Source organism: Carlito syrichta, unplaced genomic scaffold (genome assembly GCF_000164805.1).
Source record: "Carlito syrichta isolate Samal-C Ts95f unplaced genomic scaffold, Tarsius_syrichta-2.0.1 Scaffold308818, whole genome shotgun sequence".
Lineage (NCBI taxonomy): Eukaryota > Metazoa > Chordata > Mammalia > Primates > Tarsiidae > Carlito > Carlito syrichta.
The window spans coordinates 46,181-63,342 of NW_007252914.1; the positions used below are offsets into that span (position 1 = coordinate 46,181).

Consider the following 17,162-nt stretch of genomic DNA (forward strand, 5'->3'; position numbering starts at 1 on the left):
GGCCACTGCACTCTAGTCTGAGCAACAGAGTGAGACTCCAACTCAAAAAAAAAAAAAAAACAACATAAAATGTACAATTAAATGGATTAGTATACGCAAAGAGTTATATAACCATCACTTCCATCAATTTTAGAACATCTTCACCATTCCAAAAAGAAACCCACCCATCTATGTACTTTCTTTCTCTACAGATCTGCCTATTCTAGACAAATCTGACATCAGCTTTAGTCATTCCCTGCCCCAATAATGAGCAGGTTACCCCATTACGTCGATTACTTCCAGTGCCTTTCCATGCCTATGACACTTAATTCAGGCACTATCTTTTAGCCTAGTTCACTTACTATATTTACTTAGTATTAATAATTACCAACTTATCCATCTCATTTATCCTGTACAATACTATTAGAGATTCCCCCAAAACATTCAATGGTTTCCCACTATACAGAGACAAAAATTCACACTCCTTAGTTTGGCACTCAAAATCTACTATATTCAACTCCAAACTACTTTTCTAGCATTATCTCTCTCTCTTGCACCATTCATTCCATGCTTTAGTCATATTGGATTGTATAAAAAATGTATAGCATGTGTCACATTTTATAGTTTTTAGTTCCTGGGCAGAATTGTCAAGTTTGGCTTTTATATTGGATTATACATTTTTATACAAACCATTTTCTGCATTTGTAAATGCAGAATCCATATTCTAAATTCTTTCCTAAAACTGGGATACAAAATCCTATTTTCACAATTGAATGGTATTTGTCATCAAAAGGATATAGAAACTGAAGAAATCCTGTTCAACTGGTTGGAAAAGGCCTTTGGGCTGGGGCACAGAGCAGCAGCTGGAGTCAGTATCAGTTCTCCCAACAAGTCCATGCCAGCCACATCATCAGGGATGAAAAGTGTCACTGGATGTCCTAGCACAGGGTGAATTCTGTTGCAGCATGATTCAGTTATACCAAATTTTGGTCTACTATCAGAAAACAGACAAGACAAATTTAACTTTTTCCCCTCTTAAATTATTTAAAAGAGCATCCAAAATTCTTTTATACCTTTTAGCATATGCATAATCATATAGCCCACCATATCATTTTGTTGGAATAAGTAACTTATGCTGTGATCAGGAAATCACAGCAATGGAAAGAGCAGAAGAAAAATTAGCGTTACAGGGTATGGCATCATGGCCCCTGCTTTAGCTGCCATTAATGGCAAGTTCTTATTCTCAAAAGTTATTTCCTTCACAAAAATTACTCTGTGGCTATAAGAAGAAGTTTCTAAGATCATTCAAAGATCAGCATTGTGTGAAGAGGTACATAGATGACAAATGGTCTAAAATTGATCCTATGGTATTTAGAAGTCTGCTCTCCCACATGCTACATCTTTCCCTGCAGAGTCTGAAGTTACTATTCAATAACAACAATGAGAAAAAAAAAATCAGGCCATGTTCCTCTCTTAAAAATAATCCAGTAAGATTTTGTGCTTGTTTACTTTCCAATAGCTCTTTTTTCCAAACAAAGAAGAAATATTAATGAACCTTTTCTGCTCTCTCTAAATTAATCAGGTCATCCAGGGAAACATGTCCACAAACATTGGCTCAAAGGCTTAAACTCTTGTCAGTAAAACTATGATGCTGAGCCATCTACCTGTATAATATTGTATAATATTAGAGGATCACTAAAGAAAGATATGAGGTAGAGGTTTTGTTACCTGTATATTAAAGAATAAAAAATATTGTCATCTGAGGTATAATTTTGGGTTAGAATAAGAAAATAAACTAAAAACTGTGGGTAGATTCTTCAAGTCTTGCGAGTCTGTAACTTCTGGTGTTGACTCAGGGCATACAAAGACAGAAACCACTGACTAAAGAATAAATTAGGGCTGGGCATAGTGGTTTGCACCTGTATCTCAGTACTTTGGGAGACCAAAGTGGGAGGATCGCTTGAGACCAGGAGTTTAAGACCACCCTGGGCAACATAACTGAGATCCCCATCTCCACACATGCAGTTTTTTTTTTTTTATTAGCTGGGTGTGGTGGTGTGCATCTATAGTCCCAGCTTCTCAGAAACTGAGACCGGAGGATTGCTTGAGCCCAGGAGTTCAAGGCTACAGTGAGCTATGATCGCCCCCACTGTACTCCAACAGAGTGAGACCCTGTCTCAAAAAATATATATAAATAAATAAATAAGTTGGATTTATTTTTGTTAGGTCTTTTCTTGATATAATTCATGTTCACTTTGGATTCTGTGGTAGCTGAATAACATAGGAAGGCAAAGCAGGAGTATTCTGTCTGTTCCTTATTATTTATCACCTCCTTCATAGATTTGTACTTTTTTTGGAGTCTGAGGAAAGTGAAGGTGGGTAGAGAGATGATTTCCAAACCTATGCAAAATGCTGATGCATAAAAAATAATATACAACGAGTACCTTTGTATTCATACTATTTCTCTAGCCAAGAGTTCAAACAAACTTTTAAATTCAGTCATCTCTTCTCATGACTAAATGGGATTGGAATTAGCAAGGTTTGTTTCATTTCACTTACAGAAAAAAATAACGTATAGAGAGGAGAAGGCCCGTGTCCTTAAATCAATTAGAATATATTCAAGGAGGCTGAGCACCATGGTTTATGCCTGTAATCTCAGCACTTTGGGAGGCAGAGGTGAGAGAATTGCCTAAGCCCAGGAGTTCAAGACCAGCTTGGGCAACTTGGGAAGACCTTGTCTTTAAAATAATAAAAAAAAATTTAGCTGGGTGTGGTGGCACACTTCTGTAGTTCCAGCTACTTGGAAACTGAGGCAGAAGGATTGCCTGAGCCCAGCAGGATGAGGCTGTGGTAGCCATAAGTGTGCCACTGCACTCCAGCCTGGGGGACAGAGTGAGACTCCAAGGAACCAGGAATAACAACAGTTTTCAACATAAATAACTTATAAGTTTTACATATACTTTTATTACAGAGAAGCTGACACCTGGCACTTAGAAATAATAAGTGAGACCATTTCCAATTTCTACCCACATTCATACTCATAAGAAGAGAGTAAAATATGGAGAGGGACAACAATGTTTTTTGCCTTCACCTCACATAATGCTGACAGTTTACAACAAGAGCAATTCCATTCGACAGGTTCAAAATGGGTTCATTCTCCACCCTGTAAAGCAAAGCAGTGCTAAGCCATCTCTCAAAGATTCCAAAATCAATCTCTGCTTCATACAAATCTTGGCCTATGACTACTACCACCCTAGAAATTATTGGAATTCAGTAACTAATTAACAAAGGGAAAAATGGCAATTTTTAATTTCACTCCCTCTAGAGAAAGACATGAAAGGTTTAAATGAGTTTATTTACTCCTTAAAAGCTAATACAAGCTGGGCTGTGGCTCAGCCTGTAATCCCATGCCTTTGGGAGGCTGAGGTGAATGGGTTGCCTGAGCCCGTGGGTTCGAGACCCGCCTGGGCAACTTGGCGAGACCTCATCTCTACAATAAATCAAAAATTAGTCAGGCGTGGTAGCGCACCTGTAGTTCCAGCTACCTGGAAGGCTGAGGCGGAAGGATCACCGGAGCCCAGCAGGTCGAGGCTGTGGTGGCCGGGAGCGGCCACTGCACTCCAGTCTGGGTGACAGAGTGAGACTCCAACTCAAAAAAAAAAAAAAAAAAAAGCTAATACACCCTTTAAAAATTGTGTGTGGAGAGGTCTTAGAAAAAGAGTTTCAAGGTAACTGTGGGTCAGGAAATCAAACTGTGAAACTATTGGAAATAGGGTAATAATGGCTGAGAAAAATTGCAGAGCCATAGCATCATCTTAAACCATGAACTTAAGAACTTACCCAAAGATCTCTGTGGAGAGGATTCCATTTATCTTTACATTGAAATTAAATCTGATCTACAAAACAATAAATGAGGCATGAGATTTAACATGAGCCAAGATAGCAATTAAAAACTTCCATTCTCAATCCCAAAGGAAAATAATATTTTTAAAACAATTGTTTTAATTAATATTACTTTTAATCAGCAGTATAATTGTAGATATCATGGGGCACAATGTATTGCTTTGATATATGTACACAATGTGGAGTGAATAAATCAAGCAGATTAACATACAAGGGGGGGACCTAAAAAAAACCAGGATTATTTTTAGAGAGCAGGTCCTTGTAGTATACTCAGTTTTGTTCCTCCATATCAAACAGTCAACCAAAGTTTTTATCTGGAAGTTTTGAGAAAGTTGCATCATGATTTGTGAAAGAAACATCCCAAGTTGTGGCAAACAGGTGACTGGTTCTTCTACCATGACAATGCAACTGCCCACATTATGCTGTGTTCAGCAGTTTTTGAACAAAACCAACATGACTCCTATGCCCCTCTCTCCCTATTCACTCAATCTTGCCCCAAGCAACTTTTTTTTGTTTCCCCAATGAAAAAAGTTCTCAAAGGGAAATGTTTTGCCGATGAGGAAGAGGTGAAACAAAAATAGCAGAAGCACTAAAAGGCATCAAAATTGGTAAGTTCAAAAACTGTTTTGAGCAGTGGGAAAAGTATCTCAATAGATAGGTGTATTGCACCAAGCAAAGAGTACTTTGAAGGTAAATGAAGTTTAAGCATGTAAGAATAAATACACACTTTTTTATAAATAAGTTCCTGGTATTCTAGGGTTTCCTCTCATACCCATCACCTAATTTACTAATCATTTTTTGTTGGGAGACATTTGAAATTTACTCTCAGCTATTTTGAAATATACATTGTTATTGACTGTAGTCACCCTGCTGTGCAATATATCTCAAAAATTTATTCCTCCTGTGTAACTGAAACTTTGTAACTTTTAACCAACAGCTCCCCATTTCCTTCCTCACTCCTTCCCCTAGCCCCTGATAACCACCATTTCTATTCTCTATTTCTATGATTTTGATCTTTTTAGATTCCACATATAAGTGAGATCATGTGGTATTTGTCTTTCTGGGCCTGTTTATTTGAATGGATAAAGAAAATGTAGTATATACACGCAATGAAATATTATTCAGTCTTTAAAAAGTAGAAAATCTTGTCATTTGCAACAACATGGATGAACCTAGAGGAAAAAGATATTCTTAATCACCTTTTTTCACTTGAACTTTCCCAAAACATACTTAGTACTTGCCTATGTTCAAATTCTAAATCTTAAATACACTGAGCCTATACTACAGTTCCAAGTAGTTACGAATTATCAGGAAATCCTGTCCCTTTGCAGTTCTCCCAAGCTATCCCTCCACCTGTTTTTTAAAGGAACTATTCATTTTTATTTCTGTTATTTTCATACATGGAAAATTCCATGGTTTATTCTTTGCTTTTTCTTCCCCTAATCCCATCTAACTTGTATGTCCTCTCCAATTTACATCACTATTCTAATTATTCCTTACTGTAACTTACATTTTTCTTTCTGTGTAACAAAAAGGATTCTAGAGCTAGATTGCCTGAGTTCAAACCCTGACTCTAAGTTATTTAACCTCTGTACCATAGTTTTCTCAGCTACAAATTGGGGATGATGATGATAAAACCTACTTCACAAGGGTATTATGCAGATTAAATGAATGGGTACATAGAGAGCACTTACAATAGTGACTGACAAACAATAAGAAAAAAGTAGGAAGATAGCATAAGAAAAGGAGATGTCATATGACATACTTAACTGTGTTCATCTTTATAAAATAACTACAGATAATAAAAGTTTTAGCTCTCTAATATTAAAAATATTTTATCAAGATTTCCTTATTTGTTCTTACAGTGACTTCAAAAAAGGAGATAAACAGCAAAGTTTTTTATCTAGGTTTAACAAAAGAATGAAGCACAGAGGAGGGAAAAGAGGTATCTAAAGTGATGCAATCAAGGAGTAAGAAAGTGAAACTAAGAAACCAAAATAAAGCTCTCTCTATATCTGAAGAGTTCTCAGCTATATCCTTAACCAACATTAAGATTACCTTTAGAACACAGAAACCAAATCACTTTAATACTAAAAGTTTCAATCATCTTCACTGAAAGAAAGAGAACTAATCATATCCTTCCATGTCTTACAATGTAGAAGTCTCCTAAAAAATACATAACTCAAATAAGAGAAACATTATTAAGCAAAAAACCAGCTTACCTTAGGGTGCACCATGATGATTTTAAGTAAAAAATGCTTTATAACCAGACAATCTGTCATCAAAGTTCTGGAATTTTCATCAGCCTGTGACAACACAACAAAAACACTCACACAAACGCAAAAGCACAAACGAACTAAATTATGGTACTTCTTCCTATAAAATAACTATGCCTCAGAAAGCTTTTTGGACATGTGAGGGGAAACATCTTCGGGAATGAGAACTGTACACAAAAGGGAATCTAAATAGTAATCACTTTTTTCTTTTCTTTTTTTTTTTTTGAGTCAGAATCTCACTCTGTTGCCCAGGTTGGAGTGCAGTGGCATGCTCATGGCCACCATAGCCTTGACCTGCTAGGCTCAAGCGATCCTTCCATTTCAACCTTCCAATTATCTGGAACTACAGGCATGCACCACCATGCCCAGCTAATTTTTTTGATTTATTGTAGAGACGAGGTTTCATCAAGTTGCCCAGGTTGGTCTCAAACTCCTGGGCTCAGGCAATCCTCTCGCCTCTGCCTCCCAAAGTGCTGAGATTAGAGGTTTGAGCCACTGCACCCAGTTTATAGCCATCACTTCTTGGATTAGAGTACCTATTACAATGACCTTGACACATGAACAAAGATCAGAGTAAAACCTGCAATGTCAAAACCACCTTTTGGGCAAATTTAAAAGTAATTCAGACTAGAGTTGAGAAGTATAATTCTACTATCCTAGTGTGCTTTGGAACAATCATATTAAGAATCTGAGCAGAGCTAGGCACAGTGGCTCACACCTGTAATCCCAGCACTTTGGGGGGCAGAGGCGAAAGGACTGCCTGAGCCCAGGGGTTCAAGACCAGCCTGGGCAATTTGGCGAGACCTCGTCTCTACAATAGATAAAAAAATTAGCCGAGCATGGCGGCATCTACCTATAGTTCCAGCTACTTGGAAGGATTGCCTGAGGCAACCAAGTCAAGGCTGAGGTGGCCGTGAGCATGCCACTGCCCTCCAGCCTGGCCAACAGAGTGAGACTCTGACAAAAAAAAAAATGACAACAACAACAAAAAATAATCTGAGTAGAGTCAAAAAAGCAGACATTAAAGAAACCTATTTTTGACATCAATTCATTCATCTAAATATTTATCTATAGGAAAAAGAAGATGTGTGGTCTAGTACTGGTTCTGTAAAAAAATTACATAGGCAATCATGAAAAAAAATCAGTTCACTGCTCTGGAAAACAAGGATAAAACCTATCCTTTCTACCTCATGGAATTATTTTAAGGATCCTTATATATGCGCAAATATATATGACAACAATAATATATACCACCTACTGAATGCCTACTATGTGACAATCATTGTGCAAGTGCTATGTATACACTACCTCATAAAAATTCTATAAGGTAGATATTACTATTACTTCTTTGTAGATTTCTTTCTTCTTTTTTTTTTTGAGTTGGAGTCTCACTCCATCGCGCAGACAGGAGTGCAGTGGCATGCTCCTCGCCACTGCAGCCTCGACCTGCTGGGCTCCAGCAATCCTTCCGCCTCAGCCTTCCAAATAGCTGGAACTACAGGCGCACGCTACCACACCCGGTTAATGTAGATTTCTTTTTAAGGCTCACAGAAATTAAGCAACTTGCCTAAGTTTACTAAGCCGTTCAGTGGTACAGCCAGAATTTGACCTCAAGTCTTTCTTTTTTTTTTTCTTTTAGTAACCCTAAGCCTTTCTAATACCAACTGCCCATGCTCTTTCCAATATACTGTGATACCTCTCTACAAATATAAAATTTGACAATTAATGAGGGCTTTCTCTATTCCAGAAATGGTACTGAAGTATCTTATTTATATTACCTCATTTAACTTTCACAAAACCCTACTAGGTACATATAACCCATATTTTATAAATGAAGAAAAAAATTAGTTTCAAAAAGCTTAAGCAGCTTGCCCAAGGTTAGCCAAGTCAATCTGGCTTCTTCTTTGACACTGACCATTTTCCCATATTGACTGACTATATATAATACAGTATCCCTAAAATCAAAGTTAGAAACAGTCTCCTAGAAAATGGAGAAACTTGGTAAAATGAAAGAAGAAAGACATTCAGAAATCAGTAGGTTTGTATTGCTGGCTCAGAGAATAGAGTCATGTACTAGGTATATGATAAAGAAAAACAAAATGGATCCTGACCTCAAAATCTCACAACACAATAAAGAAGAAACATGCAAATATCTAACAAAGAATAAACTATTATAATATTTTGTATAAGTACACTGAAAAAGAGGTCAAAAACTGTGGCAATAGGTTATTAGAAAATAAATTTGAAAAAAATTAGAAAAATGGACAAGGGATTATTAGAAAATTCTGGAAACAAGTCTAGGATTATTCATACATGTAGATAGTGGTAATTAAATAGTAAATGGAGTGTGTATACATATCATAGTCATAACCTCCATTACAAATTTTTTAGTACAAAATGTTTAAACAGTAGAAAAACAGTAGTCTCTTAGAAAAAAGCATTTTCTATACTCCCAAAACAACTCCTTGGAACAGTTTCAATTCTCTGTAACCTTGGTGATTATAGGATGTATCATAGGACTAATTATATCTAACAGTAAGACAATCAAATAAGTGAAAGTTCCTTAAGCAGCTACTGGAGAGGGGCTACAATTAATAATAATGACAGCTACCATTTACTGAACACTTGCTACATGTCAGGCAGTTTTGATGGAAGTAGGAAATACCCTAATTTTATAAAAAAGAATGAGACTCAATAATCTAATTAATTTGTCCAAGGTTATACACAATTAGTTAAGTGGCAGCACTGAGTTTCTATTTTTTTTTTTGAGTTGGAGTCTCACTCTGTCGCCCAGACTGGAGTGCAGTGCCTGCTCCTGGCCAACGCAGCCTCAACAATCCTTCCGCCTCAGCCTTCCAAGTAGCTGGAATTACAGGCATGCACTACCACGCCTGGCTAATTTTTTGATTTATTGTAGAGATGAGGTCTCACCAAGTTGCCCAAGCGGGTCTTGAACCCGCGGGCTCAGGCAATCCACTCACCTCAGCCTCCCAAGGCGCAGGATTACAGGCTGAGCCACTGAGCCTGGCTAGCACTGAGTTTCAAACCTAGATCTAACAATACAAAGTCCACATTCTACTACACAGTCTGCCTCTCCAAGAATATTAATTTTCTGTGCATATAGCTATCTGAATGGGATAATATACAATCTAGCATTTTTTTATGGAGCCTGACAGACTTACATATGATTACTGAATATATGCATCTATCACTCATAAAATACTAAAGTAGGGGAGAGAGGGAGAGGAAGGGGGAAGGGAGAGATACTACAGAGCCCTTTAAGTTGCACGTTTGGCTGTTAGAGACACAGTGCCCAGCCTGATAAACCTAAAGAAGCAGTGAACTTAGCGTGATGTTATGAAAAACATAGATGCTGCCAGCCCTGGACAGCAGAAATCACTATAGTATCAAATGGTTTTAGCCTTCACCTTTAAATATAAGTCTGATTATATGATAGACTACAGAAGTATGTTTTCAAACATGAACTTATATAGTCATGAACCCTATATCACTTTCCAGAAGAAAGTCTCAGTCTCTCTCCCCATCCTACCTTAGATAGACATACAGAGGTGCATACATATATGTTTGTGCATATGTATGTGTTTGTATGAATATATGTATACCTCTATCCATTTTATCATTTAGTACTACAAAAAGAAATATAAAACTGTATAAAGCTGCCAGAAGGTCTTTAAAAAAGATTGCTTTTGAAGGGACATGTTACCCAGCATAATGAACCCCAAGATACAGGATTTACTCTGTTTATATACAAAACTCAACATCAGCCAGGCACAGTGGCTCAAGCCTGTAATCCCAGCACTTTGGGAAGCCGAGGTGACAGGATTGCCTGAGCTCAGGGATTCGAGACCAGCCTGGGCAACTTGGTGAGACCTCGTCTTGACAATAAGTCAAAAAACAAGCCAGGCGTGGTAGTGCATGCATGTAGTTCCAGCTACTTGGAAGGCTGAGGCGGAAGGATCACCTGAGCCCAGCAGGTCGAGGCTGCAGTGGTCGTGTGTGTGCCACTGCACTCCAGCTTGGGTGACAGAGTGAGACTCTGACTCAAAAACAAAAACAAAATTCAACATCTCTTCTAGATGGGGCTTTCCTCAGTCTTCCCTGGGATTAATTTCCTCACATACCCAAGTCAATGGATCATTTATTATATAGTTTTTTCATGTATGTCTCCATTAAATGGTCTCTGCAATGAACCTTGTCACTCAACTATATTTTTCTCAACTGAGGCATATATAATGAAATCTTTTGCAATCTCCCCTTTTTCTTTTCTCACTATCTTCATTAAATATCTTAAATAGATGCACAGTACTAGAAACAATGAAATGTAATGGAAGAAATACTTTGAGGAAATCCATGTTGCCTTGAGGCTAATGCCGTGTGGCTATTTTTCTCTTTTATTTCTCACCTCTATCACCAACTGACTCCTGGTCAATAGGCTCACAGTTTTTTTCTGTACTCCAAGTGCTGCCATCATCTTGGCTGATGACCACATCCAAGTAGATAGCCGACCTAAGCAACAACTTAGTCTCACAGTTCCTTGGCCTCTTCAAACAATGACCTTGGCCTCCACTCATTCCCAGCCACCTATTTTCATGGCCATAGCCCAGAACTGTTCCATTCTAGAAACCTTAAATTGAAATGTCCTACTTTGTTGTGAAAAGATATACTCCAAGGTGTTAATAGCGGGTGCAGTGGCTCAAGCCTGTAATCCCAGCACTTTGGGAGGCCGAGGTGAGGGGATTGCCTGAGTCCACAGGTTCGAGAATAGCCTGGGCAACTTGACGAGACCTCATCTCCACGATAAATCAAAAAATTAGTTGGGCGTGGTAGCTCACACCTATAGTTCCAGCCACTTGGAAGGCTGAGGCAGAAGGATTGCCTGAGCGCAGCAGGTCGACGCTGGGGTGGCCGTAAGTGTGCCACTGCACTTCAGCCTGAGTGACAGAGTGAAATTCCAACTAAAAAAAAAAAAGAAAAATAGCGGCTGCCTTGATAGGCCAAATTACATGTGTTCTAAATGTTAGCTTTGGTCATATTTTGATTTTTGTGAGGGAAATTTCTTTTGCATTAAGAAAAAGAGAAACTTTTATCACCTTGATAACAACTGCTTATTCTTTCAAGTATCCGATTCCCCCACACCCAGTAAAATCCTTTTTCAGTCTCATCAAGACCTCTAAACTTTGACCTCTTCCTGTTGGGTTAGGTGCTGTTCTTCCACGCAACTACAGCTTGCATTCAGTGCTTACCTCTATCATGATCTATATCTCACTGTGTTGTAATTATTGTTTAACTTATTGATTTCCTTTATATTCCAAGTTTTTTGGAATCAAGCAACAATTTTTGAGACTCTGTACCTACAGTACCTAACTCAGTGAGACTGACTTAAACACAAGTTTCTGAATGAATGAATAAAGAAATAGCATTGATCTACAGGAGTCTGACTTTGATTCAAATTTTAGTTCTGCCACTTAAATTCCGTATGACACTGGGAAAGTCAGTCAATTTCTGTGAATCTGTTTTCTTATCTGTAAAAAGGGGTAATAATCCTTGTCCTATCTACTTTATAGAGTTGTCAGGATGCTTAAATAATATATAATAAATGTTAGGTATATGAATTATTGCTTGTTCAAACTGACTAAAACACAAAATCTCATTTCCTTGAGTTACTCTCCTTGGTTCACTGGAATCACCCTTTTATTGCTACCTAACATTAATAGTTTCAAAGCTGACTAACCCTTAATTGCTCCTGATCATTTACCCTTTGATTCTCCTAAAGAAGATAAGGCACAGTCAGGGATATCTGTTGTCCCAATACTGAACCCATTCCTTTCAGAATGAACAAATAATTATTCAAACATGGAGAAAGGCTTCCCAAGTGCTTCCGGGATAATGTTTAAAGCACTCTAATTTGTTATGTCTCCACCAACTCCAAGAAAGGACAGATAAGGGATCAGAGAATTACTAAAAGGGAATGGAAATCAGGTGTAGTGGTTCACACCTGTAATCCCAGCACTTTGGGAGGCTAAGGTGGGCAGATTGCTTGAGCCCAGGAATTCGAGACCAGCCTGGGCAATATAGCAAAACCTCGTCTTTACAAAAAATAAAAAAAATTAACTGGGCGTGGTGGTGCACACATGTAGTCCCAACTACTTAGGATGCTGAGGTGGAAGGATCACCTAAGCCCAGGTTGCTGCCATGAGCAGTGATCATTGTGATCATGCCACTGCACCCCACCCTGGGCTACAGAGTAAGACACTGACTCAAGCCTGTAATCCCAGCACTTTGGGAGGCCGAGGTGAGGGGATTGCCTGAGTCCATGGGTTCAAGAATAGCCTGGGCAACCTGGCGAGACCTCATCTCTATGATAAATCAAAAAATTAGTTGGGCATGGTAGCTCATGCCTGTAGTTCCAGCTACTTGGAAGGCTGAGGCAGAAGGATCACCTGAGTGCAGCAGGTCAATGCTGGGGTGGCCGTGAGTGTGCCACTGCACTCCAGCCTGAGTGAATAGGAATGGAGAGTGAACCGTCACTCTTATAAATCTGGACTACAAATACATCAATCAAAAGACCTCTAAACCAACCTAATAAAAATGTACCCAAATAAGACCAGCACTAGGAGTTGATCTTTATTTTATTTGTTAGGAGATCCAGAATCAAATAAAGACCTATTTCAGTGGTTCTGAAACTTATCCGCATAAGGAGTCACCTGGGATTTTAAAAATATTTCTAAGCCTAGGTCACACCTGTTACGTACAGAATTGTGTTCCTCAAAATTAATATGTTAAAGTCCTAACCTTCAATGTGACTGTATTTGGGGGTAGGGTTTTAAGGGGGTAATGAGGGTTAAGTAAGGTCATAAGAGTGGGGCCCTAATCTGATAGGACTGTTGTCCTTATAAAAAGACACACACTGGAGCCAGGTGCAAGTAGTGTGTCCCTGTAGTCCCAGCTACTTGGGAGGCTGAGACAGGAGGACTGCTTGAGTTCAGGAGTTTGAGGCTACAGTAAGCTGTAACTGTACCTGTGAATAGCCACTGTACTGCAGCCTGGGCCACATAGCAAGATCTTCTCTCTTAAAAGTTTTTTTTCAATAAAAATAAAAGGAGACATCAGAGATCTCTCTCTTCCCAAGCATATACATAGAAAAAGTCATGTAAGGACATAGCAACAAGGTGGTAGTCTGCAAGTCAGAAAGAGAAAGCTCACCAAAAACCAACTCTGACCTTGATCTTGGACTTCCAGCCTCCTGAACTGTGAGAAAATAAATCTCTGCTGTGTATGCCATCTAGTCTGTGGTGATAGACCAGACCAATTAAATCACAGCCTCTTAGAGTAAGACACAGACGTCAGTATTTTGGAGGCCCTTGGGTGATCTAATGTCTGCTCAGGTAAATTTGGGAACCAAAGTCTTCTTTATTTCAACTCTGAACTGTGATGGACTTAGGCTTTTCTTTCCTGTCATTAGATTTATAGAAAAATAAGAATAAATTTAAAACCTGCCTCAAAAATCATCTGGAAGGTTGTTATCCCTGATACGTCCTGAGAATAGCTGCCTTCCTCTGAAGTCCAAGTCAGCTTTGCAGAGAGTCCAGGCAATATAGACTGTATTTCTGTGTGAAAAGAAATGGCAACAAAGTAGAACCAGCAGCTTGGATAAGTACCAGAATTTCTGGATTTGTTTATTAAACTGATGAGCCAAGAAAGCTTTTTTCTGATGAAAAGATTATCTGCAAAATTTAAAATATGACTGGGAATTGCTATGCATCAGCAAATTGCTTAAACACTTAAAATACCTTATGGGGTTGAAACATTTAATCTCATCTTTTCCATTTTTCACATTTGCTAAATCAATTTTTTTTTTCAGTTAATTTCCACAAGGTCATGTCCAGTACCTGAAATTGTCAGAACTGATAGTTCAAACTGATATTCTTGTATTTTTAAATAAATTGATTCATTATTTAAAGAACACAAATCCAGTAAATAAACTAATTTAGAGCTGAAAGCTGAAAGTTCAAGAATGATTTTTTCAGGCATGTACCTAATATAGTATGTTCTCTAATGAAGTAATCTTTAATAAAGGAAATAAACTCTTGTCATTTTAATTTGTGAATTAACCACTAAGTGATTTATATGTGTTGACTCAGAACTATCTTTCTACAAAGTATCAGTGAGTCCTGGATCATACACAACAAAGAGAACATCAAAGTACGTACCATCCTTCTTCTCTATATCTTGGCACTCATAAACAAATAAAACCTTCCATTTTATAAAATGCCATTCCTTATTTCCTCTCTATATTAGTATAATAATGGAGGACTTAATAAGAATAGAGATAGGCATCTTAGTGTCTGTAAGATTTGCTTTGTAAATGAGGTTCACAATGTTGGTATCATATAAGAATTCAACTTTAGCTGGGCTCAGTGGCTCAGCCTGTAACCCCGCGCCTTTGGGAGGCTGAGGTCAGTGGATTGCCTGAGCCTGCGGGTTCAAGACCCGCCTGGGCAGCGAGACCTCATCTCTACAATAAATCAAAAAATCAGCCGGGCGTGGTAGCGCATGCCTGTAATTCCGGCTACTTGGAAGGCTGAGGCGGAAGGATCGCTGGAGCCCAGCAGATTGAGGCTGCGGTAGCCGGAGTGGCCACTGCACTCCAGTCTGGGCGACAGAGTGAGACTCCAACTCAAAAAAAAAAAAAAAAAAGAGAATTCAACTTTAAAAACCTGATAATGATAAAATATATCCTAAAATAACAACATAAATTTCTACTAAGGCATTCATACTACATACCTAATAATGCTTTTGCCGTCTCGCATGGATAGTCCCAAGATCAAGATCTAGCTATCAGTCTTAAGGGGTAATATTTTTCTTGCCATTAGTTTGTTTTTCAAATCTAATTCAGTCACAAAGCCCTGGATAATATGGCAGCAAAGTTATGCTATACTGAAGTTTAATGAACTTGGCACTGAACCAGGATGCCTTGCGTCAATCTTCCGTTTTATCACTGATCAACTTTCTGACCTAAGGCAACCAACCCCCTTTTTCTGTTATTCAATTACCTTCCTTGAAATAAGAAAAAAAATTGTACCCGAATCCTATTTTTCTTTGAATTAGTAAGATAACACAGAAGTGGGGTAAATATGGATACATGAGAAAAAGTTTGTAAATAGCTTTGAATTCTTCAGAAATCTTAATAATAATTTAAAATAAATTAGATAGCTATTTGAGGGGAAAGTCAATTTTAATTATCTCACTCCATACACATACACACACAAATCCAGACAGACTAACTAGAGTTAAATGTAAAAAGGTAAAACAATAGAATTCAATAAAAGCCTTGTATTTCTTTCTTTCTTTTTTTTTTTTTTTGAGTTGGAGTCTCACTCTGTCACCCAGACTGGAGTACAGTGGCCACTCCCGGCCACCGCAGCCTCGACCTGCTGGGCTCCGGCGATCCTTCCGCCTCAGCCGTCCAAGTAGCTGGAACTACAGGCGCACGCTACCACGTCCGGCTTATTTTGATTTATTGTAGAGATGAGGTCTCGCCAAGTTGCCCAGGCGGGTCTCGAACCGCGGGCTCAGACAATCCACTTTCCTCAGCCTCCCAAAGGTGCGGGATTACAGGCTGAACCACCAAACAACAAATCAAAATTAGCTGAGTGTGGTAGCGCGCGCCTGTAGTTCTGGCTACTTGGAAGGCTGAGGCAGAAGGATCGCCGTATCCCAGCAAGCCCAGGCTGCGGTGGCTGGGAGTGTGCCACTGCACTCCAGTCTGGGCGACAAAATGAGACTCCAACTCAAAAAAAAATAAAAAGAAAAAAACAACAATAACAAAAAAGAAAGCGAGAGAGAGAATCCACAATGGTAAACAAAGACTATAAAGATGTATGCTATTTGGGCCTAGACTTGGGGGGAAAAAAACTATGAAACTAATATTATAACACTCACAGGTTCAAGGACAAGAGCCACATGGACCACACATAGGAGGTCTAAGCAAGGGACCAAAACAAGAACAAAGACTAGAGATGTACCACCTGTCTACCTGAATATTGGTTACAGGCAAGGAATTCTGGTAGCAGCTTCACTGATATGTGATAAGACCATTAGAGCCATTTCATATAAGTGGTGACAGGTCTCAGAACTATGTAATGTATGAAAATGCAGAAGCTTTGCATTTTATCATTCATGCAATGTTTAATCCAAGATATACACCATACAAAGCTGGGGCTCAGAACCCAGAGAGCCTCTTACTGGACCGCTGAGCTGTCAATACAAGATGTATTCTGGTTAAATAGATCATGGACAATTAGCTCTTAGGTAAAAATTGCCAAACAATGAAGATCAACACCATGAAAACTATGACACATATCAACCAACAGCACTTACACCTGAGGAAAAGAGTTAATAGAACAATCTTAGAAAGAACTAGAAATAAGCATGTATATTTTATACCTTCAAAAAGAAAAAGAAGGCATAAAATAAGAATACAATGTCATAAATTAAATAGGAAATAATGGAGAAAACCCTATTAGAAATATTTGAAATTAAAGATAAGTGTTTGAAATTAAAACTCTGAAAGGCTGAGGTGGAAGGATCGCCTGAGCTCAGCAGGTCGAGGCTGTGGTGCCCATGAGCGTGCCACTGCATTCCAACCTGGCCGACAGAGTGAGACTCTGATTAAAAAAAAAAAAAAGAATTAAGCCGGGCTTGGTGGCTCAGCCTGTAATCCTGCGCCTTTGGGAGGCTGAGGTGAGTGGATTGCCTGAGCCCGCGGGTTCGAGACCCGCCTGGGCAGCGAGACCTCATCTCTACAATAAATCAAAAAATAAGCTGGGCGTGGTAGTGCATGCCTGTAATTCCGGTTACTTGGAAGGCTGAGGCGGAAGGATCGCTGGAGCCCAGCAGGTCGAGGCTGCGGTGGCCGGGAGCAGCCACTGCACTCCAGTCTGGGCGACAGAGTGCGACTCCAACTCAAAAAAAAAAAAAAGA

General features: G+C 38.8%; 1 protein-coding gene across 1 annotated transcript in view; it reads right to left on the bottom strand.

The window, feature by feature from the left end:
• CUNH11orf80 (chromosome unknown C11orf80 homolog) overlaps positions 1-17,162 on the bottom strand; it is a 74,376-nt gene that overhangs the window by 33,766 nt on the left and 23,448 nt on the right. The window contains exons 3-7 of the mRNA XM_021716454.1: positions 13,677-13,786; positions 6,105-6,188; positions 3,820-3,875; positions 3,071-3,142; positions 778-973 (exon numbers count right to left, since the gene is read on the bottom strand). Coding sequence (XP_021572129.1) covers positions 778-973; positions 3,071-3,142; positions 3,820-3,875; positions 6,105-6,188; positions 13,677-13,786 — 518 coding nt within the window. The remainder of the gene's footprint in view (positions 1-777; positions 974-3,070; positions 3,143-3,819; positions 3,876-6,104; positions 6,189-13,676; positions 13,787-17,162) is intronic.